The sequence below is a fragment of the Eurosta solidaginis genome, chromosome 5 (assembly GCF_040869045.1).
Source record: "Eurosta solidaginis isolate ZX-2024a chromosome 5, ASM4086904v1, whole genome shotgun sequence".
NCBI classification, from domain to species: domain Eukaryota; kingdom Metazoa; phylum Arthropoda; class Insecta; order Diptera; family Tephritidae; genus Eurosta; species Eurosta solidaginis.
This window is the reverse complement of record NC_090323.1, coordinates 12,041,653-12,067,967: the sequence shown is the minus strand read 5'-3', so window position 1 is coordinate 12,067,967 and position 26,315 is coordinate 12,041,653. Positions and strand designations below refer to the sequence as shown.

The window sequence follows — 26,315 nt, the reverse complement described above, 5'->3', positions numbered from 1 at the left end:
AAGGTGGTTCGCCATTTTCGGCCGGTTTCTAATATTTCAACCGGCCCTTTGTATTCCAACTTTATAATTGACGACGAGTGAAAAGCATCTTCCAGGATTTAGGGCAATGGGGTTACAGTCATCCACGCTATTTAGCAAATGAGAAAAAGTGGTCTCTATGACTTAAGTAAAATCTATTTCCCGCAGCTGTATTTTCGTTAATTACGTGGAATCATTAATTTACATCAGTTTTAGATGGCCTATGGTAACGCAGTCTACGTTGTTTGCTATGAAATCACAACAGGCGCATATGTTGTCCAATAGATCATCTTTCGATCAGCAGCTACTTCCTCTAAGCCTTAGCGAACGTAGTTGATTCTAGTTGTACCCTGCTACGTCGAACCCCCGAACCGAATCGCATATAATTTTGTAAAACAGTTTGATGCCCTTTAAGAATTTATTTCGTTTTTGAGTGAAATTTTACTCTTCCAGTGATGATAGCCCACGCAGACACTCAATAAAATCGCCAGTTCATTGAAGAATTGTTTTTATTCTGGTGAGGGGTTCGGAGTACAAAAAGAGTGCCTGAGCGATATGAGTGTTTTGCTTTTCATTTCAAAAGCTTATCAAAAAATGCCATACGATGCGACAGAAACTATGAAAATGAGAGCAATTAAGAGATAAATAAGATTGTATTCAAACGAGACATTAAATGAAATTTTTAGGCGCTGAACAAATGAACTATAAATTATTTAAATTAGTTTGATTGGAGAACTGCTAGAGCGAAGTGTTTTTAACGGATACTCAGATCGCTGAAATCTCATAAATTAACAAAAAAAAAAATATATATATAAATATATATTAGACTTAAATCAATAAAGTGAATGTTTGCTTCATTTAATTAAATTAGTTATTTTGTTTCCAAGAATTTTTTTTTATTTTAATTTTGTGAACTTATAGTTTTCCACATATTTATTCTTATTTTGTAGAACGCATTTTCCTTTACATTCAATATGTTCTCAAAGCTATCCATCAACTTGGCAGTGCGCTATATGAGCAGCCAACAACAAAAATTACAACAAACCGCTCACAAAGTGACATCGCAACAAGTTTTTGACCGTGAAAATAAATACGGCGCTCACAATTATCACCCCCTACCGGTTGCTTTGACACGAGGCCAGGGTGTTTTTGTTTGGGATGTGGAGGGTAAACGTTACTTCGATTTTCTAAGTGCATACTCAGCTGTCAATCAGGGCCATTGTCATCCAAAAATCGTGAATACTTTAACAGAGCAAGCGAAAAAGTTAACACTAACATCCAGGTGAGTTGTTGAGAATGTTTATTGGTGTGACATTAATGTGACAGTCTTATACGAGTGTTTGACATTTCTAAAGTATAATTTCTTTCTGCATTCCTAACACGTACATTGTTGCATGGTCAACTTTTTTTCTATTTTATTTTTTAGCTATACTATAGCTAAGGTTAGGCTGAATTTAGAGTTTAGAGTGTTACCAGAGAAGTGTGTTTAACCAGATAATGGGTGATTCCTAATAGCTGCGATTTTAGCCTGACCAGGGGCCCTATTCAGTAACTGTGAGTTTTAAAATGTACACTTTTTATACTCAGTTGAGCAGAGCTCACAGAGTATATTAAGTTTGATTGGATAACGGTTGGTTGTACATATATAAAGGAATTGAGATAGATATAGACTTCCATATTTCAAAATAATCAGGATCGAAAAAAAATTTGATTGAGCCATGTCCGTCCGTCCGTCCGTCCGTTAACACGATAACTTGAGTAAATTTTGAGGTATCTTGATGAAATTTGGTATGTAGGTTCCTGAGCACTCATCTCAGATCGCTATTTAAAATGAACGATATCGGACTATAACCACGCCCACTTTTTCGATATCGAAAATTTCGAAAAACCGAAAAATTGCGATAATTCATTACAAAAGACAGATAAAGCGACGAAACTTGGTAGATGAGTTGAACTTATGACGCAGAATAGAAAAATTTTGGACAATGGGCGTGGCACCGCCCACTTTTAAAAGAAGGTAATTTAAAGCTTTTGCAAGCTGTAATTTGGCAGTCGTTGAAGATGTCATGATGAAATTTGGCAGGAACGTTACTCCTATTACTATATGTACGCTTAATAAAAATTAGCAAAATCGGAGAAGGACCACGCCCACTTTTAAAAAAAATTTTTTTTTTAAGTAAAATTTTAACAAAAAATGTAATATCTTTACAGTATATAAGTAAATTATGTCAACATTCAACTCCAGTAATGGTATAGTGCAACAAAATACAAAAATAAAAGAAAATTTCAAAATGGGCGTAGCTCCGCCCTTTTTCATTTAATTTGTCTAGGATACTTTTAACGCCATAAGTCGAACAAAAATTAACCAATCCTTTTGAAATTTGGTAGGGGCATAGATTTTATGACGATAACTCTTTTCTGTGAAAATGGGCGAAATCGGTTGATGCCACGACCAGTTTTTATACACAGTCGTCCGTCTGTCCTTCCGCATGGCCGTTAACACGATAACTTGAGCAAAAATCGACATATCTTTAATGAACTTAGTTCACGTGCTTACTTGAACTCACTTTATCTTGGTATGAAAAATGAACGAAATCCGACTATGACCACGCCCACTTTTTCGATATCGAAAATTACGAAAAATGAAAAAAATGCCATAATTATATACCAAATACGAAAAAAGGGATGAAACATGGTATCTGTATTGGTCTATTGACGCAAAATATAACTTTAGAAAAAAACTTGGTAAAATGGGTGTGACACCTATCATATTAAGTAGAAGAAAATTAATAAGTTTTGCAGGGCGAAATCAAAAGCCCTTGGAATCTTGGAAGGAATATTGTTCGTGGTATTACATATATACATAAATTAGCGGTACCCGACAGATGATGTTCTGGATCACCCTGGTCCACATTTAGGTCGATATCTCGAAAACGCTTTCACATATACAACTAAGGGCCACTCCCTTTTAAAACCCTCATTAATACCTTTAATTTGATACCCATATCGTACAAACACATTCTAGAGTCACCCCTGGTCCACGTTTATGGCGATATCTCGAAAAGGCGTCCACATATAGAACTAAGGCCCACTCCTTTTTAAAATACTCATTAACACCTTTCATTTGATACCATATCGTACAAAAAAATTCTAGAGTCACCCCTGGCCCACCTTTATGGCGATATCTCGAAAAGGCATCCACCTATAGAACTAAGGATTACTCCCTTTTAAAATACTCATTAACCCCTTTCTTTTGATACCCATATTGTACAAACAAATTCTAGTCACCCCTGGTCCACCTTTATGGCGATATTTCGAAAATGCGACCACCTATACAACAACCACCACTCCCTTTTAAAACCCTCATTAAAGCCTTTAATTTGATACCCATATCGTACAAACACATTCTAGAGTCACCCCTGGTCCACCTTTATGGCGATATTTCGAAACGGCGTCCACCTATAGAACTAAGGCCCACTCCATTTTAAAATATTCATTAACACCTTTCGTTTGATGCCCATATTGTACAAACAAATTCTAGAGTCACCCCTGGTCCACCTTTATGGCGATATTTCGAAAATGCGACCACCTATACAACAACCACCACTCCCTTTTAAAACCCTCATTAAAGCCTTTAATTTGATACCCATATCGTACAAACAAATTCTAGAGTCACCCCTGGTCCACCTTTATGGTGATATTTCGAAAATGCGACCACCTATACAACAACCACCACTCCCTTTTAAAACCCTCATTAATGCCTTTAATTTGATACCCATATCGTACAAACACATTCTAGAGTCACCCCTGGTCCACCTTTATGGCGATATTTCGAAAATGCGACCACCTATACAACAACCACCACTCCCTTTTAAAACCCTCATTAATGCCTTTAATTTGATACCCATATCGTACAAACACATTCTAGAGTCACCCCTGGTCCACCTTTATGGCGATATTTCGGAACGGCGTCCACCTATAGAACTAAGGCCCACTCCCTTTTAAAATACTCATTAACACCTTTCGTTTGATGCCCATATTGTACAAACAAATTCTAGAGTCACCCCTGGTCCACCTTTATGGCGATATTTCGAAAATGCGACCACCTATACAACAACCACCACTCCCTTTTAAAACCCTCATTAATGCCTTTAATTTGATACCCATATCGTACAAACACATTCTAGAGTCACCCCTGGTCCACCTTTATGGCGATATTTCGAAAATGCGACCACCTATACAACAACCACCACTCCCTTTTAAAACCCTCATTAATGCCTTTAATTTGATACCCATATCGTACAAACAAATTCTAGAGTCACCCCTGGTCCACCTTTATGGCGATATTTCGAAAATGCGACCACCTATACAACAACCACCACTCCCTTTTAAAACCCTCATTAATGCCTTTAATTTGATACCCATATCGTACAAACAAATTCTAGAGTCACCCCTGGTCCACCTTTATGGCGATATTTCGAAAATGCGACCACCTATACAACAACCACCACTCCCTTTTAAAACCCTCATTAATGCCTTTAATTTGATACCCATATCGTACAAACACATTCTAGAGTCACCCCTGGTCCACCTTTATGGCGATATTTCGAAACGGCGTCCACCTATAGAACTAAGCCCCACTCCCTTTTAAAATACTCAATAACACCTTTCGTTTGATGCCCATATTGTACAAACAAATTCTAGAGTCACCCCTGGTCCACCTTTATGGCGATATTTCGAAAATGCGACCACCTATACAACAACCACCACTCCCTTTTAAAACCCTCATTAATGCCTTTAATTTGATACCCATATCGTACAAACACATTCTAGAGTCACCCCTGGTCCACCTTTATGGCGATATTTCGAAAATGCGACCACCTATACAACAACCACCACTCCCTTTTAAAACCCTCATTAATGCCTTTAATTGTATACCCATATCGTACAAACAAATTCTAGAGTCACCCCTGGTCCACCTTTATGGCGATATTTCGAAAATGCGACCACCTATACAACAACCACCACTCCCTTTTAAAACCCTCATTAATGCCTTTAATTTGATACCCATATCGTACAAACACATTCTAGAGTCACCCCTGGTCCACCTTTATGGCGATATTTCGAAACGGTGTCCACCTATAGAACTAAGGCCCACTCCCTTTTAAAATACTCATTAACACCTTTCGTTTGATGCCCATATTGTACAAACAAATTCTAGAGTCACCCCTGGTCCACCTTTACGGCGATATTTCGAAAATGCGACCACCTATACAACAACCACCACTCCCTTTTAAAACCCTCATTAATGCCTTTAATTTGATACCCATATCGTACAAACACATTCTAGAGTCACCCCTGGTCCACCTTTATGGCGATATTTCGGAACGGCGTCCACCTATAGAACTAAGGCCCACTCCCTTTTAAAATACTCATTAACACCTTTCGTTTGATGCCCATATTGTACAAACAAATTCTAGAGTCACCCCTGGTCCACCTTTATGGCGATATTTCGAAAATGCGACCACCTATACAACAACCACCACTCCCTTTTAAAACCCTCATTAATGCCTTTAATTTGATACCCATATCGTACAAACACATTCTAGAGTCACCCCTGGTCCACCTTTATGGCGATATTTCGAAAATGCGACCACCTATACAACAACCACCACTCCCTTTTAAAACCCTCATTAATGCCTTTAATTTGATACCCATATCGTACAAACAAATTCTAGAGTCACCCCTGGTCCACCTTTATGGCGATATTTCGAAAATGCGACCACCTATACAACAACCACCACTCCCTTTTAAAACCCTCATTAATGCCTTTAATTTGATACCCATATCGTACAAACAAATTCTAGAGTCACCCCTGGTCCACCTTTATGGCGATATTTCGAAAATGCGACCACCTATACAACAACCACCACTCCCTTTTAAAACCCTCATTAATGCCTTTAATTTGATACCCATATCGTACAAACACATTCTAGAGTCACCCCTGGTCCACCTTTATGGCGATATTTCGAAACGGCGTCCACCTATAGAACTAAGCCCCACTCCCTTTTAAAATACTCAATAACACCTTTCGTTTGATGCCCATATTGTACAAACAAATTCTAGAGTCACCCCTGGTCCACCTTTATGGCGATATTTCGAAAATGCGACCACCTATACAACAACCACCACTCCCTTTTAAAACCCTCATTAATGCCTTTAATTTGATACCCATATCGTACAAACACATTCTAGAGTCACCCCTGGTCCACCTTTATGGCGATATTTCGAAAATGCGACCACCTATACAACAACCACCACTCCCTTTTAAAACCCTCATTAATGCCTTTAATTGTATACCCATATCGTACAAACAAATTCTAGAGTCACCCCTGGTCCACCTTTATGGCGATATTTCGAAAATGCGACCACCTATACAACAACCACCACTCCCTTTTAAAACCCTCATTAATGCCTTTAATTTGATACCCATATCGTACAAACACATTCTAGAGTCACCCCTGGTCCACCTTTATGGCGATATTTCGAAACGGTGTCCACCTATAGAACTAAGGCCCACTCCCTTTTAAAATACTCATTAACACCTTTCGTTTGATGCCCATATTGTACAAACAAATTCTAGAGTCACCCCTGGTCCACCTTTACGGCGATATTTCGAAAATGCGACCACCTATACAACAACCACCACTCCCTTTTAAAACCCTCATTAATGCCTTTAATTTGATACCCATATCGTACAAACACATTCTAGAGTCACCCCTGGTCCACCTTTATGGCGATATCTCGAAAAGGCATCCACCTAAAGAACTAAGGATTACTCCCTTTTAAAATACTTATTAACACCTTTCTTTTGATACCCATATTGAACAAATAAATTCTAGGGTCACCCTGGTCCACCTTTATGGCGATATCTCGAAACGGCGTCCACCTATGGAACTAAGGATTACTCCCTTTTAAAATAGTCATTAACACCTTCCATTTGATATTCATATCGTACAAACGCATTCTAGAGTCACCCCTGGTCCACCTTTATGGCGATATCTCGAAAAGGCGACCACGTATACAACAACCACCACTCCCTTTTAAAACCCTCATTAATGCCTTTAATTTGATACCCATATCGTACAAACACATTCTAGAGTCACCCCTGGTCCACCTTTATGGCGATATTTCGAAACGGTGTCCACCTATAGAACTAAGGCCCACTCCCTTTTAAAATACTCATTAACACCTTTCGTTTGATGCCCATATTGTACAAACAAATTCTAGAGTCACCCCTGGTCCACCTTTACGGCGATATTTCGAAAATGCGACCACCTATACAACAACCACCACTCCCTTTTAAAACCCTCATTAATGCCTTTAATTTGATACCCATATCGTACAAACACATTCTAGAGTCACCCCTGGTCCACCTTTATGGCGATATCTCGAAAAGGCATCCACCTAAAGAACTAAGGATTACTCCCTTTTAAAATACTTATTAACACCTTTCTTTTGATACCCATATTGAACAAATAAATTCTAGGGTCACCCTGGTCCACCTTTATGGCGATATCTCGAAACGGCGTCCACCTATGGAACTAAGGATTACTCCCTTTTAAAATAGTCATTAACACCTTCCATTTGATATTCATATCGTACAAACGCATTCTAGAGTCACCCCTGGTCCACCTTTATGGCGATATCTCGAAAAGGCGACCACCTATACAACAACCACCACTCCCTTTTAAAACCCTCATTAATGCCTATAATTTGATACCCATATCGTACAAACACATTCTAGAGTCACCCCTGGTCCACCTTTATGGCGATATTTCGAAACGGTGTCCACCTATAGAAATAAGGCCCACTCCCTTTTAAAATACTCATTAACACCTTTCGTTTGATGCCCATATTGTACAAACAAATTCTAGAGTCACCCCTGGTCCACCTTTATGGCGATATTTCGAAAATGCGACCACCTATACAACAACCACCACTCCCTTTTAAAACCCTCATTAATGCCTTTAATTTGATACCCATATCGTACAAACACATTCTAGAGTCACCCCTGGTCCACCTTTATGGCGATATTTCGAAAATGCGACCACCTATACAACAACCACCACTCCCTTTTAAAACCCTCATTAATGCCTATAATTTGATACCCATATCGTACAAACACATTCTAGAGTCACCCCTGGTCCACCTTTATGGCGATATTTCGAAACGGTGTCCACCTATAGAAATAAGGCCCACTCCCTTTTAAAATACTCATTAACACCTTTCGTTTGATGCCCATATTGTACAAACAAATTCTAGAGTCACCCCTGGTCCACCTTTATGGCGATATTTCGAAAATGCGACCACCTATACAACAACCACCACTCCCTTTTAAAACCCTCATTAATGCCTTTAATTTGATACCCATATCGTACAAACACATTCTAGAGTCACCCCTGGTCCACCTTTATGGCGATATTACGAAACGGTGTCCACCTATAGAAATAAGGCCCACTCCCTTTTAAAATACTCATTAACACCTTTCGTTTGATGCCCATATTGTACAAACAAATTCTAGAGTCACCCCTGGTCCACCTTTATGGCGATATTTCGAAAATGCGACCACCTATACAACAACCACCACTCCCTTTTAAAACCCTCATTAATGCCTTTAATTTGATACCCATATCGTACAAACACATTCTAGAGTCACCCCTGGTCCACCTTTATGGCGATATCTCGAAAAGGCATCCACCTAAAGAACTAAGGATTACTCCCTTTTAAAATACTTATTAACACCTTTCTTTTGATACCCATATTGAACAAATAAATTATAGGGTCACCCTGGTCCACCTTTATGGCGATATCTCGAAACGGCGTCCACCTATGGAACTAAGGATTACTCCCTTTTAAAATAGTCATTAACACCTTCCATTTGATATTCATATCGTACAAACGCATTCTAGAGTCACCCCTGGTCCACCTTTATGGCGATATCTCGAAAAGGCGACCACGTATACAACAACCACCACTCCCTTTTAAAACCCTCATTAATGCCTTTAATTTGATACCCATATCGTACAAACACATTCTAGAGTCACCCCTGGTCCACCTTTATGGCGATATTTCGAAACGGTGTCCACCTATAGAACTAAGGCCCACTCCCTTTTAAAATACTCATTAACACCTTTCGTTTGATGCCCATATTGTACAAACAAATTCTAGAGTCACCCTGGTCCACCTTTACGGCGATATTTCGAAAATGCGACCACCTATACAACAACCACCACTCCCTTTTAAAACCCTCATTAATGCCTTTAATTTGATACCCATATCGTACAAACACATTCTAGAGTCACCCCTGGTCCACCTTTATGGCGATATCTCGAAAAGGCATCCACCTAAAGAACTAAGGATTACTCCCTTTTAAAATACTTATTAACACCTTTCTTTTGATACCCATATTGAACAAATAAATTCTAGGGTCACCCTGGTCCACCTTTATGGCGATATCTCGAAACGGCGTCCACCTATGGAACTAAGGATTACTCCCTTTTAAAATAGTCATTAACACCTTCCATTTGATATTCATATCGTACAAACGCATTCTAGAGTCACCCCTGGTCCACCTTTATGGCGATATCTCGAAAAGGCGACCACGTATACAACAACCACCACTCCCTTTTAAAACCCTCATTAATGCCTTTAATTTGATACCCATATCGTACAAACACATTCTAGAGTCACCCCTGGTCCACCTTTATGGCGATATTTCGAAAATGCGACCACCTATACAACAACCACCACTCCCTTTTAAAACCCTCATTAATGCCTATAATTTGATACCCATATCGTACAAACACATTCTAGAGTCACCCCTGGTCCACCTTTATGGCGATATTTCGAAACGGCGTCCACCTATAGAACTAAGGCCCACTCCCTTTTAAAATACTCATTAACACCTTTCGTTTGATGCCCATATTGTACAAACAAATTCTAGAGTCACCCCTGGTCCACCTTTATGGCGATATTTCGAAAATGCGACCACCTATACAACAACCACCACTCCCTTTTAAAACCCTCATTAATGCCTTTAATTTGATACCCATATCGTACAAACACATTCTAGAGTCACCCCTGGTCCACCTTTATGGCGATATTTCGAAAATGCGACCACCTATACAACAACCACCACTCCCTTTTAAAACCCTCATTAATGCCTTTAATTTGATACCCATATCGTACAAACAAATTCTAGAGTCACCCCTGGTCCACCTTTATGGCGATATTTCGAAAATGCGACCACCTATACAACAACCACCACTCCCTTTTAAAACCCTCATTAATGCCTTTAATTTGATACCCATATCGTACAAACAAATTCTAGAGTCACCCCTGGTCCACCTTTATGGCGATATTTCGAAAATGCGGCCACCTATACAACAACCACCACTCCCTTTTAAAACCCTCATTAATGCCTTTAATTTGATACCCATATCGTACAAACACATTCTAGAGTCACCCCTGGTCCACCTTTATGGCGATATTTCGAAACGGCGTCCACCTATAGAACTAAGGCCCACTCCCTTTTAAAATACTCATTAACACCTTTCGTTTGATGCCCATATTGTACAAACAAATTCTAGAGTCACCCCTGGTCCACCTTTATGGCGATATTTCGAAAATGCGACCACCTATACAACAACCACCACTCCCTTTTAAAACCCTCATTAATGCCTTTAATTTGATACCCATATCGTACAAACACATTCTAGAGTCACCCCTGGTCCACCTTTATGGCGATATTTCGAAAATGCGACCACCTATACAACAACCACCACTCCCTTTTAAAACCCTCATTAATGCCTTTAATTTGATACCCATATCGTACAAACAAATTCTAGAGTCACCCCTGGTCCACCTTTATGGCGATATTTCGAAAATGCGACCACCTATACAACAACCACCACTCCCTTTTAAAACCCTCATTAATGCCTTTAATTTGATACCCATATCGTACAAACACATTCTAGAGTCACCCCTGGTCCACCGTTATGGCGATATTTCGAAACGGTGTCCACCTATAGAACTAAGGCCCACTCCCTTTTAAAATACTCATTAACACCTTTCGTTTGATGCCCATATTGTACAAACAAATTCTAGAGTCACCCCTGGTCCACCTTTATGGCGATATTTCGAAAATGCGACCACCTATACAACAACCACCACTCCCTTTTAAAACCCTCATTAATACCTTTAATTTGATACCCATATCGTACAAACACATTCTAGAGTCAACCCTGGTCCACCTTTATGGCGATATTTCGAAACGGCATCTACCTATAGAACTAAGGCCCACTCCCTTTTAAAATGCTCATTAACACCATTCGTTTGATGCCCATATTGAACAAATAAATTCTAGGGTCACCCTGGTCCACCTTTATGGCGATATCTCGAAACGGCGTCCACCTATGGAACTAAGGATTACTCCCTTTTAAAATACTCATTAACACCTTTAATTTGATACCCATATCGTACAAACGCATTCTAGAATCAACCCTGATCCACCTTTATGGCTATATCCCTAAATGACGTCCACCTATAGAACTAAGGCCCACTCCCTTTTAAAATACTCATTAACACCATTCGTTTGATGCCCATATTGAACAAATAAATTCTAGGGTCACCCTGGTCCACCTTTATGGCGATATTTCGAAAATGCGACCACCTATACAACAACCACCACTCCCTTTTAAAACCCTCATTAATGCCTTTAATTTGATACCCATATCGTACAAACAAATTCTAGAGTCACCCCTGGTCCACCTTTATGGCGATATTTCGAAAATGCGGCCACCTATACAACAACCACCACTCCCTTTTAAAACCCTCATTAATGCCTTTAATTTGATACCCATATCGTACAAACACATTCTAGAGTCACCCCTGGTCCACCGTTATGGCGATATTTCGAAACGGTGTCCACCTATAGAACTAAGGCCCACTCCCTTTTAAAATACTCATTAACACCTTTCGTTTGATGCCCATATTGTACAAACAAATTCTAGAGTCACCCCTGGTCCACCTTTATGGCGATATTTCGAAAATGCGACCACCTATACAACAACCACCACTCCCTTTTAAAACCCTCATTAATACCTTTAATTTGATACCCATATCGTACAAACACATTCTAGAGTCAACCCTGGTCCACCTTTATGGCGATATTTCGAAACGGCATCTACCTATAGAACTAAGGCCCACTCCCTTTTAAAATGCTCATTAACACCATTCGTTTGATGCCCATATTGAACAAATAAATTCTAGGGTCACCCTGGTCCACCTTTATGGCGATATCTCGAAACGGCGTCCACCTATGGAACTAAGGATTACTCCCTTTTAAAATACTCATTAACACCTTTAATTTGATACCCATATCGTACAAACGCATTCTAGAATCAACCCTGATCCACCTTTATGGCTATATCCCTAAATGACGTCCACCTATAGAACTAAGGCCCACTCCCTTTTAAAATACTCATTAACACCATTCGTTTGATGCCCATATTGAACAAATAAATTCTAGGGTCACCCTGGTCCACCTTTATGGCGATATTTCGAAAATGCGACCACCTATACAACAACCACCACTCCCTTTTAAAACCCTCATTAATGCCTTTAATTTGATACCCATATCGTACAAACAAATTCTAGAGTCACCCCTGGTCCACCTTTATGGCGATATTTCGAAACGGCGTCCACCTATAGAACTAAGGCCCACTCCCTTTTAAAATACTCATTAACACCTTTCGTTTGATGCCCATATTGTACAAACAAATTCTAGAGTCACCCCTGGTCCACCTTTATGGCGATATTTCGAAAATGCGACCACCTATACAACAACCACCACTCCCTTTTAAAACCCTCATTAATGCCTTTAATTTGATACCCATATCGTACAAACACATTCTAGAGTCACCCCTGGTCCACCTTTATGGCGATATTTCGAAAATGCGACCACCTATACAACAACCACCACTCCCTTTTAAAATACTCATTAACACCTTTCGTTTGATGCCCATATTGTACAAACAAATTCTAGAGTCACCCCTGGTCCACCTTTATGGCGATATTTCGAAAATGCGACCACCTATACAACAACCACCACTCCCTTTTAAAACCCTCATTAATGCCTTTAATTTGATACCCATATCGTACAAACACATTCTAGAGTCACCCCTGGTCCACCTTTATGGCGATATTTCGAAACGGCGTCCACCTATAGAACTAAGGCCCACTCGCTTTTAAAATACTCATTAACACCTTTCGTTTGATGCCCATATTGTACAAACAAATTCTAGAGTCACCCCTGGTCCACCTTTATGGCGATATTTCGAAAATGCGGCCACCTATACAACAACCACCACTCCCTTTTAAAACCCTCATTAATGCCTTTAATTTGATACCCATATCGTACAAACACATTCTAGAGTCACCCCTGGTCCACCTTTATGGCGATATTTCGAAACGGCGTCCACCTATAGAACTAAGGCCCACTCCCTTTTAAAATACTCATTAACACCTTTCGTTTGATGCCCATATTGTACAAACAAATTCTAGAGTCACCCCTGGTCCACCTTTATGGCGATATTTCGAAAATGCGACCACCTATACAACAACCACCACTCCCTTTTAAAACCCTCATTAATGCCTTTAATTTGATACCCATATCGTACAAACACATTCTAGAGTCACCCCTGGTCCACCTTTATGGCGATATTTCGAAAATGCGACCACCTATACAACAACCACCACTCCCTTTTAAAACCCTCATTAATGCCTTTAATTTGATACCCATATCGTACAAACAAATTCCAGAGTCACCCCTGGTCCACCTTTATGGCGATATTTCGAAAATGCGACCACCTATACAACAACCACCACTCCCTTTTAAAACCCTCATTAATGCCTTTAATTTGATACCCATATCGTACAAACACATTCTAGAGTCACCCCTGGTCCACCTTTATGGCGATATTTCGAAACGGTGTCCACCTATAGAACTAAGGCCCACTCCCTTTTAAAATACTCATTAACACCTTTCGTTTGATGCCCATATTGTACAAACAAATTCTAGAGTCACCCCTGGTCCACCTTTATGGCGATATTTCGAAAATGCGACCACCTATACAACAACCACCACTCCCTTTTAAAACCCTCATTAATACCTTTAATTTGATACCCATATCGTACAAACACATTCTAGAGTCAACCCTGGTCCACCTTTATGGCGATATTTCGAAACGGCATCTACCTATAGAACTAAGGCCCACTCCCTTTTAAAATACTCATTAACACCTTTCGTTTGATGCCCATATTGTACAAACAAATTCTAGAGTCACCCCTGGTCCACCTTTATGGCGATATTTCGAAAATGCGACCACCTATACAACAACCACCACTCCCTTTTAAAACCCTCATTAACACCTTTAATTTGATACCCATATCGTACATCCGCATTCTAGAATCAACCCTGATCCACCTTTATGGCTATATCCCTAAATGACGTCCACCTATAGAACTAAGGCCCACTCCCTTTTAAAATACTCATTAACACCATTCGTTTGATGTCCATATTGAACAAATAAATTCTAGGGTCACCCTGGTCCACCTTTATGGCGATATTTCGAAAATGCGACCACCTATACAACAACCACCACTCCCTTTTAAAACCCTCATTAATGCCTTTAATTTGATACCCATATCGTACAAACAAATTCTAGAGTCACCCCTGGTCCACCTTTATGGCGATATTTCGAAAATGCGGCCACCTATACAACAACCACCACTCCCTTTTAAAACCCTCATTAATGCCTTTAATTTGATACCCATATCGTACAAACACATTCTAGAGTCACCCCTGGTCCACCTTTATGGCGATATTTCGAAAATGCGACCACCTATACAACAACCACCACTCCCTTTTAAAACCCTCATTAATGCCTTTAATTTGATACCCATATCGTACAAACACATTCTAGAGTCACCCCTGGTCCACCTTTATGGCGATATTTCGAAAATGCGACCACCTATACAACAACCACCACTCCCTTTTAAAACCCTCATTAATGCCTTTAATTTGATACCCATTTCGTACAAACACATTCTAGAGTCACCCCTGGTCCACCTTTATGGCGATATTTCGAAACGGCGTCCACCTATAGAACTAAGGCCCACTCCCTTTTAAAATACTCATTAACACCTTTCGTTTGATGCCCATATTGTACAAACAAATTCTAGAGTCACCCCTGGTCCACCTTTATGGCGATATTTCGAAAATGCGACCACCTATACAACAACCACCACTCCCTTTTAAAACCCTCATTAATGCCTTTAATTTGATACCCATATCGTACAAACACATTCTAGAGTCACCCCTGGTCCACCTTTATGGCGATATTTCGAAAATGCGACCACCTATACAACAACCACCACTCCCTTTTAAAACCCTCATTAATACCTTTAATTTGATACCCATATCGTACAAACACATTCTAGAGTCAACCCTGGTCCACCTTTATGGCGATATTTCGAAACGGCATCTACCTATAGAACTAAGGCCCACTCCCTTTTAAAATACTCATTAACACCATTCGTTTGATGCCCATATTGAACAAATAAATTCTAGGGTCACCCTGGTCCACCTTTGTGGCGATATCTCGAAACGGCGTCCACCTATGGAACTAAGGATTACTCCCTTTTAAAATACTCATTAACACCTTTAATTTGATACCCATATCGTACAAACGCATTCTAGAATCAACCCTGATCCACCTTTATGGCTATATCCCTAAATGACGTCCACCTATAGAACTATGGCCCACTCCCTCATAAAATACTCTTTAATGCCTTTCATTTGATACACATGTCATACAAACACATTCCAGGGTTACCCTAGGTTCTTTTTACAACATGGTGATTTTCCCTTACTTTGTCACCATAGCTCTCAACTGAGTATGTAATGTTCGGTTACACCCGAACTTAACCTTCCTTACTTGTTCTCCATATAATTTGTATGAAAGAAAAATGTACATTTCAAAATTCATAGTTACTGAGTAGGGCCTCAGCGCGGAACAAGAGCCTAAAGCCACAGTTACCCACCCACGTGTGTAACGTACGTATATATACGTATGCCGCACGTACACACATTTGAGCGAAATTTATGCCCGTAGTGGTAACGAAAAAAATTTTGCCATTGACCTGTTTGAATGCATGCTTTTGGAAACATCAACTTTTTCTATTTTAATTTTTGATGTTGTAAAAAGCTGGAATTAATTTTAAAAATAAATAGATTACATATTTATAATCTGCACTTTTACATAATTATTTCGAATTATTTTCACAATTTTCCAAACTTTAATTAGGTGTTTTTGCATAAAACTGCAAACGGTCAAAAACACAGGCCGACAAGAAATTTGACCATAAACCAGACCATACTTTCCTAAAGGTTTTCGATGCGCTGAATTCAAATCTGGACGCAGAATTGCTCTATCACGTCAGGATTTTGAGATACCCTAACCTAAATGTGCAAAAAACACCGTTTTTGCCTATTTTTGAGGTTATATATAACGACAGATTTTTTTTTTTAAAAAAGCATACATAGCATCTTAAAGGAGAAGTCTTTCTCTTACGAATGGCGTTGAGTTTGCTCAAATATCTTTTTTTTTCGCTAAGATAGAGCAATTATCGTAAGACTTATCGTAAGAGGTATGTGTTCTACTGCATTATACCTACGTTAATTCAGTGGTTTTTCAGCTATAGGAAAATTAGCAAATTTATAAACTCTAAATTGCTCTATCTTTGAATTCAGCACATCGAAAACTTTTAGGAAAGTATGGTCTGGTTTATTAAGGTCAAAAAAATAGGTCTCATTTTGTCGGCCTGTGAAATTAACGCACAAAAGTTTACTAGGCAACTCTGTCTAGTGAGAGAGCGATCAGCTGACACGTTCTTACGGAAAAAATCCGGTCTACCAACGTACGTGCGTTGAACGTCGGTGAGTTTTCGTTTTCATTGCACATTCATAAGATAGGTCGTGTCAGCTGACTCGTTTTTTGTACGAACGTTCGTGGGTAACTGCAGCTTAAGAAGGATGACTACCGGCTCATAACGGGCGTAGTAAAAAGGTAACCATATTATCAATAGCATCGGATTACTCGAGCAGCTGTTTGCTCTTATAGTCGCTTGTACCCTTGTGATTTAGATTTATTGCTAGAAGTTTCTTCCTAAAGAAATCGCATGAAGGGGGTTGCATTGTCTGAGACTTCTTTTGGTTTAGAATGGGCCAGAGAGGTCCTACCCAAGTATTATATCACAACCCAACCGATACAAATGTTTCCATCTCTTCTTGCTTTCGGCTCTTCCATTACCTTCCCCCTAGGTTTCTGGCTACCTGCCCTGCTACCATCCGTTTTCCCCTCTCTTCTCTTCTCCCTTATCATTCATTTTGCCACAATCATTTCCTTTTCGATCGCTCTTCTAATAATTATTACTTTTCAAAATCCTTTATCCTGCTTCTTCTTACTCTCCGTCTACTCTTTTCCCTTTCGTTTTCCACAACCCCTCTCTTTCCACCTCCCATTCACCTCCTCCTATTTTTGTTCTCTTAGTCTTCATTAACTTTTATTACACCCTTTCTTTACAATGCTCCTTCACCTTTTCTCCTTTCTTTTCTTCTTGCTCTCTGTCCTCCCCCCTACATCTTTCCGCTATTTCTTCCCCAAGTCCTATTTCTTTTCTTTTCCATCCGTTTAAAGCTGCCCATTTTTTCCCTCTGGTTATTTCAAATATGTAGACCGTTTTGATTTAGGCGTAGTGCGTATTTAGTATGAAATAGAAAAAATACTTTTGACTTTTATTATTACAATTTAATTCTTAAGCTAATGACAACTTGATTATAATCTCTAAGAAATAAAAAATTGATAACCCCACCAAAATCTGGCATATTTATGTGATAAGTATTATGAATATTCAAATGGTCATTCATGTAAACCGAAAAGCTAACACGGATCTAAACATTGTACAAAGATAAGAATTCATCTCAAAACGCCTCGAAAGGAGTAGCTTATAGCAGAGTTTCTGTTCCAGCACACACTCATTGTAAGCGATTGCCTTTGCACACACCACCTTCCTTCTCGAAATCTTTTGTAGAGTCACACAGTCAAGAAGAGCTTAAAAACTTATCTTCTAGGTACTAGGTATAATCAACTACATTAACTTTTTCCTACTTGGGACTTTTTATACCTTTCATGAACATGAAATGGTATATTAACTTTGGTCCGATGTTTGTAACGCTGGCAATTTCTCCATTAATTTCCTATATAAAAACGTTAAACTTGTTAATATTTATTCTAATATATCATAGAAGATTTCATGAAAAAATCATTTCGATCGGAGATATATATAATATATATCGCATAACACCGATCGTTTTTGCCATTTTTATTTTCTATATATCTTAAAAATCGTTTAGGTATGTACATCTGTTCACTATATATTTCTTATCTTATACATCCGATTATTTGGAGATTACGAACGGGATAAGATTATTGTTCAGCCCCATTCATGAAAGGTATGAAGTTTTCGGCACAGTCGAAGACAGTATCGTCCTTACTTGTTTTTTTTTTATCTTGAAACGCAATCATTTGAAAAACTATAGCATTAACCTTTAAAATTTTTTTTAATAAGCACAGCATACTACATTAATATTTAGGTCGGAAATAAAAGTACATACTTAGATTTCAACAAAGGAAAAATATCAGAAAAACTGTGATCACTTCAAAATACTGAGAGATCTTACTCCGCTTTATACCTTCCGCTAAGTTTAAACACTTGAGATGCTTTCCGTATATCGGATCAAATATAAAAACTAAAATCTATATAGGAGCGTTAAATCACTTAAAACCTCATCTAGATAATAGACGCTGGGAGCCACTATAAAGCCCACTTGCAGTGGGTTGGGGGGGCTTAGAATATATCCGCAGCAGATATGTCCGTCGTAAGAGGCGACTAAAATACTAAATTGTTTCAAGGGGTTACCAGAGCAATTTATATTTTCTCCAACCCAATTGTCAACCTGACCTACCCGTGGCGAATCCTGTTTCTTTAAAATCCGAGGCTCTACCGACCCCAAGTTTCTCATAGATCTAGGTGTAGGGAGGACGAGATCGTTCCCGAGATGGTTGGGCTAGTATATTAATGGTGCTTGTTACCGGAAAGTACAGGATCTGAGTCCGGAAAGGGACCATCAGTATCGCCACGTTCAAATCCACTCTATTTAGTCACTGTTTGGATAAAATTCCGGTAAAGCGAAAGAGGCCGTATAAACTTCCGTGGTATTCGAAAGAATTAAAAAAACTGAAGAACATAAAAAATAAATATTTGCGTAACTTCAAACGGTCAAAGAATCATATATTCTTTACTAAGTACAAGCACTATTTAAAGATATTTAATCATTTGGATAAGTTTCTGTACAATAACTATATTTATAATATTGAGTCGAATATTAAATCGAATCCTAAAACTTTTTGGAACTATATAAAGTCAAAAAAAGGCGGCTCCATTGTACCCTCTGGAGTTTTCCTTGATGATCAACCTGCGCGATCTCTAAGTGAGGCAGCGAACTTATTTGCTGAGTTTTTTAAGTCAAATTTTTCTCAGGATGATAATAATAAAGCGGTTGATTTTTCATTGGATGCCGTTAGTAGCCTGAACTTCGGTACGCTTACTCTCTCCTGTGAGGATGTTAGTAAGGCTATTATTATACTTAAATCCTCATCCCAAACTGACGTTGATGGGTTTTCTTCTGTCTTGTTAAAAAACTGTCCAGCCTTGGTCTATCCGTTGACTCTGATTTTCAATAAATCATTATCATGTGGGACGTTCATCGATGATTGGAAGCTCACCTCGATTACGCCCGTTTTCAAATGTGGAAATAAGAACGATGTGCGTAACTATAGACCAATATCCAAGCTGTCCACAATCTCTAAAATTTTTGAGCATGCTGTGAATGCCAAGTTGAGTTTTGCTGTTAAATCCCTTATATCACCCAACCAGCACGGGTTTGTTGCTGATAGGTCCACGGTTTCAAATCTTGCTGTTTTTAGCGAATACTGTGTAGATTCTTTCTCTGCTGGACTACAGGTTGATTGCATTTACACTGACTTTTCCAAAGCTTTTGATAGAGTTCCTCACACAGTTCTGATAAAAAAATTAAGCTGTATCGGTTTTCATTCAACGTTTCTTTTGTGGATTCGTTCTTATTTAAGTAATAGACACTGCGTTGTTACCATTGATGGGAAAATGTCTAGTCCGTTCGTTGCGACTTCTGGCATTCCCCAGGGAAGTATACTAGGCCCACTTTTATTTATATTATTTATTAATGACATCAGCAGTTGTTTTTCGTTTGCAAAGTGTTTACTTTATGTAGATGACTTAAAAATATGCTCAGCTATTAAATCGCAAGAAGATGCCATAAAGCTGCAGGATGATATAAATAAGCTTCACCAATTTTTTTTTTTTATTATTCACCAATGGTGCCTGAACTCCTGTCTCTCTTTAAATACGCAAAAATGCTTCCAAATAGTTTATTCAAAATCAACTAACAATTTCTCTACAAAATACAGTATATCTAACTGTGAACTTCAATGTGTTGACGAGATTAAAGACCTGGGTGTCGTTTTTGACAAAAGGTTTTCCTTCATTAATCACATTAACTACGTAACGTCGAAAGCATATTCTATGCTCGGATTTGTACGGCGCAATGCTTCAAAATTCTCAGACCCCTATACTTTTAAGCTGCTCTACACGTCATACGTTAGATCTCACATTGAATATGCTGTCTTCATTTGGAGACCAAGCAACCAAACGGCCATTTGTAGAATTGAGAGAATTCAAAAAATTTTCCTTAAATATGCCCTTCGCCCGTTAAACTTTTCGGAGCCGATTCCTTCCTACTCTGCACGTCTTTTACTTTTAAGCCTCAAGTCTTTGGAAAATCGTAGATCTATACTGTGCTTGTCATTCATGTATAATGTTATTAATGGCTACATTGATTGCCCTTATTTGCTGGAAAGGATTCGATTTAATGTTCCCCAAAGATCTCTCAGAAATTCCTTTCCATTTTATTACGATTATTTCAGAACGAATTACGCTGGTAATGCTCCCATTACGCGTGCTATTCGGGAGCTTAACTCAATAAGTAATTCCGTTGCTCTTGATTTTTCTATACAAAGAGCTGAATTTATGAATATTTTGAAGTCTGCTTTCTAAGTAAACCGATTACTTTTAGGCATAAGTATTTTTTAAATTTTCCTTGTATCATAGTCTGTAAGGATTAAAATTCATAGACTTAAACAAATAAATAAATAAAAAAAAAAAACACTCCTCAAAACCATCTGGGAGTGTCCTTATCGGTACAACAACAACATAAATCCACTACGGTGAGGAGATGCTGGGACATCGTCTCCTTACTTTAGCTCTCCGTACATTAATCATAGGACTATTTAACGTAGAATTCGAAACTTCTCAGTTGCTTGAAATGCATGCATAAGGCCTTTGTGAAGTCAGACGGCGTAATGAAGTTTAATGACTCAAGGACCAATTATAATAACATTGGCCGTTTCGTAACAAATCCCGCCAGCTATCACTGTTTCACGATAGTGGGCGCCAATTGAGAGCCCTAAGGGAGGTAAAGTCTTCTTCCACCTGTCTCTCCCAACTCAGTGGAGGTTTCCCTCTCCCTCGGCTTTCAAACTACGGTGTCGACTGAAATACTTTTTTTGCCAGACTATCTTCATCCTTTCAGATGAACTACCAGCCAAGCCTTTGGTCATTACTTCGCTGCACTATCTTCATATGCTCTATCGTCATTTATGCTTAAAGCTTACAGTTCATCATTGTACCGCATTTGATACTCACCACCGGAATCACGGACAGGACCATACATTTTTCGGAGAATTTTTCTCTCTAACACTCTGAGAGCCATCTCATCTTCTTCGCCGATTCTTTATTGCACGACAGCAAGTACATCTTCCCGTCCTTATTTACCGCAACTATAGCCACCTATTTGTTTAGTAGTCGATAAGAGCTATAAGATGCGATTGACTTAAATCAAGGAGCGATCACCGGCCGCACAAACGTACATCCTACATATCCAAAAACTTTTTCCTCGGCAGCACTCACCAACGCCTTGTAGTTGTTGCTTTACGCAAAACACTTCCCGAAGGCCTATGGAATCTGTCCGTTGCCGGATTGAGTCCGGAACTAGCATCTTCTGGTACTATATTGACTGGCTCGGAAACGACTTTGCCCCATGGATTATCGGCTCTGTCTGTTTCAATAATTTCTTCCGATAGGCATGTCTACCTCGTGAAAGCCTGTGCCAAAAGAAGTTTAATTTGTTTTCTGTAAAATCATGAATAATTTCAATGCCGATGCCGATATTTCATATTGTTAGCGCATTTCCACGTCCTATAATAATAGCGACTGGATGCATCACATTAAGTAAGTAACACGGCACTGCTTTCGATGCTCCAACTCAAATAGCAAACGCTCTAACTACTCTTAAGAAAAAATATTTTCAATTCACAGACCTCAAAGCCTTAAAGTTTTATGGTCTCAAACTTCTTAAGACATAAAACTTCATTTTTATATTCGGACCTTGCTAGCCTACTTAAAATAATCATTTTCAGAGCTTTCTTCTCGGATGTACTTGGTGAATATGGAGAGTTCATCACACGGCTTTTCAAATACGACAAAGTATTGCCAATGAATACTGGGGTGGAAGGTGGCGAAACAGCATGTAAAATCGCGCGTACGTGGGCATATATGAAAAAGAAGGTGCCAGACAATCAAGCTAAGGTAAAGAAATTCCTATAGCCAATAAAATAGCTCACCAAAAATAACAGTACAATCGCACACTTTTCAGATTCTATTCGCTGAGAATAATTTCTGGGGACGCACTTTAGCGGCCATATCCGCTTCAACCGATCGAACAAGTTACGGAAACTTTGGTCCTTTTATGCCTGGTTTTGAAATTATCAAATACAATAATACAGAAGCACTTGAGGTATGTGTGATTAACTTGTATAGGCATCCTTCCATCAGTTATTAATATGTACATATGTAATATGTTTCAGAAAGCTTTAAAAGATCCAAATGTCTGCGCATTTATGGTTGAACCCATACAAGGTGAGGCGGGTGTTGTCGTGCCAGATGCTGGTTATTTGAAAAAAGTGCGTGAACTATGCACAAAATACAATGTACTTTGGATAGCAGATGAAGTGCAAACTGGTTTGGCGCGTACTGGACGCATGTTGGCTGTGGATCATGAGGATGTTAAGCCGGATATACTCATTTTGGGTAAAGCTTTATCTGGTGGTGTCTATCCCGTATCCGCTGTGCTAGCTGATGACACAGTTATGGAATGCATCCTTCCTGGTCGGCATGGTTCAACTTATGGTGGTAATCCTTTGGGTTGCAAAGTGGCTATTACTGCATTGCAAATATTGTTGGATGAAGGTTTGGCGCAGAATGCTGAAAAAATGGGAAATTTGCTACGCAGTGAATTGAACACTCTTCCTAAAGATGTTGTGAGTGTTGTACGCGGAAAAGGACTTTTGAATGCAATTGTCATAAATAAAAGTAAGTACCTTGTCTTAGCTTTTTGTGTACCCAACTTTGTTCTTATTTAACTCTGAAGCTCTTATTGAGTGGTACATGATTTCCGGTGCTCGTCAAAATATCCGATAAAAACGGAAAAGCGACTACGATTGATATTCAATTTTAATTTCGGAATCTACGGGTAACGCTGACTATCACTTTAAATGACAGAAATTGTTGGATTATCTGTTAAATAAACTTCCGGTTAACCTTAATAGGTGATGGAGGTAGCGGTCCTACAAGGTTATGATCAGTTAGATGTTAGAAGTATTACTACGCATTAGGTTGGATTAGGTAAAGAGGACGTGCCTTATTTTCACTAGGAGACGTTTTTCTCCAATGTCCGCTAATGGGAGCTTATTTTGTTTCATATGTACCATCGTGCATATTTATTTAGTTCGAGTAGAATGTGCGTCCCTGTCGTACTTAAACTTGGCTATAAGGATTTTGAGATCACACAACCATCCCAGTTGGTATACAGTTAGTTCATTCCTCAATTTTTTTGAGAAAGTAGACAGCGGTAGCTGCACGGACTAGTCCGACCTTTTTATACATTTTTCGGAGTCCTTCCTGTCCACCTCGTCAGTATACCCATGCCCTTCAATATTACAGTACTCATGAACCCAGCAAGGGGTAGCAACATAGACACACTAGCTAGACTCTATACGTCCGCTTAGTATCCGATTTGATCAAGTTAGGCTCTAATGCCTTCAAAGCATTTCTCTTTGAAACTAACCTGAAGTAATATAGCTGCTCTCTTTATGGCGCAGACCTCCGCCTGAAACACCATCAAAAATAAGGAAGTCCATGCGACTAAGGTTTCGAGTACAACCCATTCTTAGTTCCCTTGTTCTTGAAGTCGCCTGTCTACACTGTATAAACCTTAAACCTGTGAGAAACCACCCCGTTTTTCTTTCGAAGGATACCTTTTGTTCTGCTCACGACTGCCGAAGTATAGTTCGTATCGGACGTTAGCTGAGTTTGGCACTGTTTAATCGATTTTTTGCCATGTCATCTGTAGTTATAGGGTGCTCCTAGCTGGCTCATTTCCACAAATTGGGATCACTGATTCTTAGAGCACCTTTTGCGGTCAAATCCTTTATGAAAAAATGTAAAGCACCAAGTGAATGAGATGTTTAGCACTCATTGAGATGCCTACCGTTGCCGATATTCCCTGACACGAGCATCTACATCATTTAAGCCTTTAACTGATGGTTTTTTTGTTTTGTCTAGCGCCCTCTTTTGCTTCTTTATTGGGCTCGTAACCGTCTAGCCCCTTCCATCAGATTAACATAACTTTGCAAGCTTAATTTGACTTCAAAAGCGCAATTTATCGTGGTGTCGCTCAGTTTCGGCAAATTTATAATACGAATTTTTGTTTTTCTAGCTAAAGGGGCTTTAGTTCCTGAATATGACAATGTGCGCTTTAATCACTAGTCATTGATCAGCGTAAGCGAAGGTTTCCAAGATTTTGTCTGACTACCAATATCAATACGAGAAACAACAGCACGTTCCTCGGAGTCCGCGCCTTAATTTCAGTTGACTGCTGAGCGTTAAATCCACTTAACAACTACAAATCCTAGGGTTCAATTTTGTACAAGTACACTGAAGATGGTAATGTTAATGAAAGCAACCTATATGACGAGTAAGCCTATGTAAGGGAGAGAAATGAAATACTAACCAAACAGCTCCTGTTGAATACCCAGAAACCTGGGCATCCCAACAGAGATCTGATTGGTGAACCAACGCCGCCCAGGGGCTTAAGGAGTCATCTCCGTAAGCATTATGAGGAAATTCGACACCTGAGAACATAGCCGTATGAAGCCAAAAAATACAAGCAGGTCCTCAGTGAACTCCACAAACAGGCGTCGGACATCTATGCCAGGAGTTGCCCGGTGAATCATGTACTCAAAAAACAATACCCAAAACTTGCAGAAAAGGAATGCACACTCCCTAGGGAAACACGAGTCACTCTAGCTCAACTTCGTTCTGGATACTGTAACAGGTTAAATTCTTACCTATACAGAATAAACCCGACATACAAAACATATGTCCTGCTTGTAACGTGTCCCTACATGACACCAATCATATCTTCAACTGTATTGTGGAACCAACGCCTCTAACACAACGAGCAAGCCTACCAAAGGGTACTCCTAACAGTTCACAAATCTCAATAGCCCTACCCACCACGATAAGGGTGCTTTTCATTGATTTTACTTTTCGATTAGTTCGTTTTTGCGGTTGTTTTTTATTCTGAACGATTAATTCTTGTAAAATTTATAGGTACATTTTATTTCTTACTTCATTCTTCTTTGTTTAACAGAATTTGATGCCTGGGATATCTGTCTAAAATTGCGCGATAACGGCTTGCTGGCCAAGCCCACACATGGTGATATTATACGTTTCGCACCACCGCTCATAATCACGGAAGAGCAAACGCGGGAATGCGCCGGAATTATCAAGAAAACAATATTGAACGCATAATGTGTGAAGAGCAACTCTATTAATCTATTTAAATACATTTTTGAAATTTTAAATAATTATTTTATATATACAAAAAATGTATTTTT

At 39.1% G+C, this 26,315-nt stretch overlaps 1 protein-coding gene across 3 annotated transcripts; it reads left to right on the top strand.

Moving 5' to 3' along the window:
- Positions 1-715: 715 nt before the first annotated feature.
- Oat (Ornithine aminotransferase precursor) lies at positions 716-26,315 on the top strand. Of its 3 annotated transcripts, none has more exons than XM_067791576.1 (6): positions 716-859; positions 969-1,300; positions 22,776-22,944; positions 23,012-23,152; positions 23,223-23,727; positions 26,069-26,313. In XM_067791576.1, the coding sequence occupies exons 2-6, from the start codon at positions 993-995 to the stop codon at positions 26,227-26,229; spliced, it is 1,284 nt and encodes a 427-aa protein (XP_067647677.1). In that variant the 5' UTR covers positions 716-859; positions 969-992; the 3' UTR covers positions 26,230-26,313. The 3 variants fall into 3 exon arrangements, with proteins under 3 accessions (XP_067647677.1, XP_067647680.1, XP_067647678.1); XM_067791579.1 differs by having other exon boundaries at positions 739-865; positions 26,069-26,315; XM_067791577.1 differs by having other exon boundaries at positions 748-859; positions 940-1,300; positions 26,069-26,315.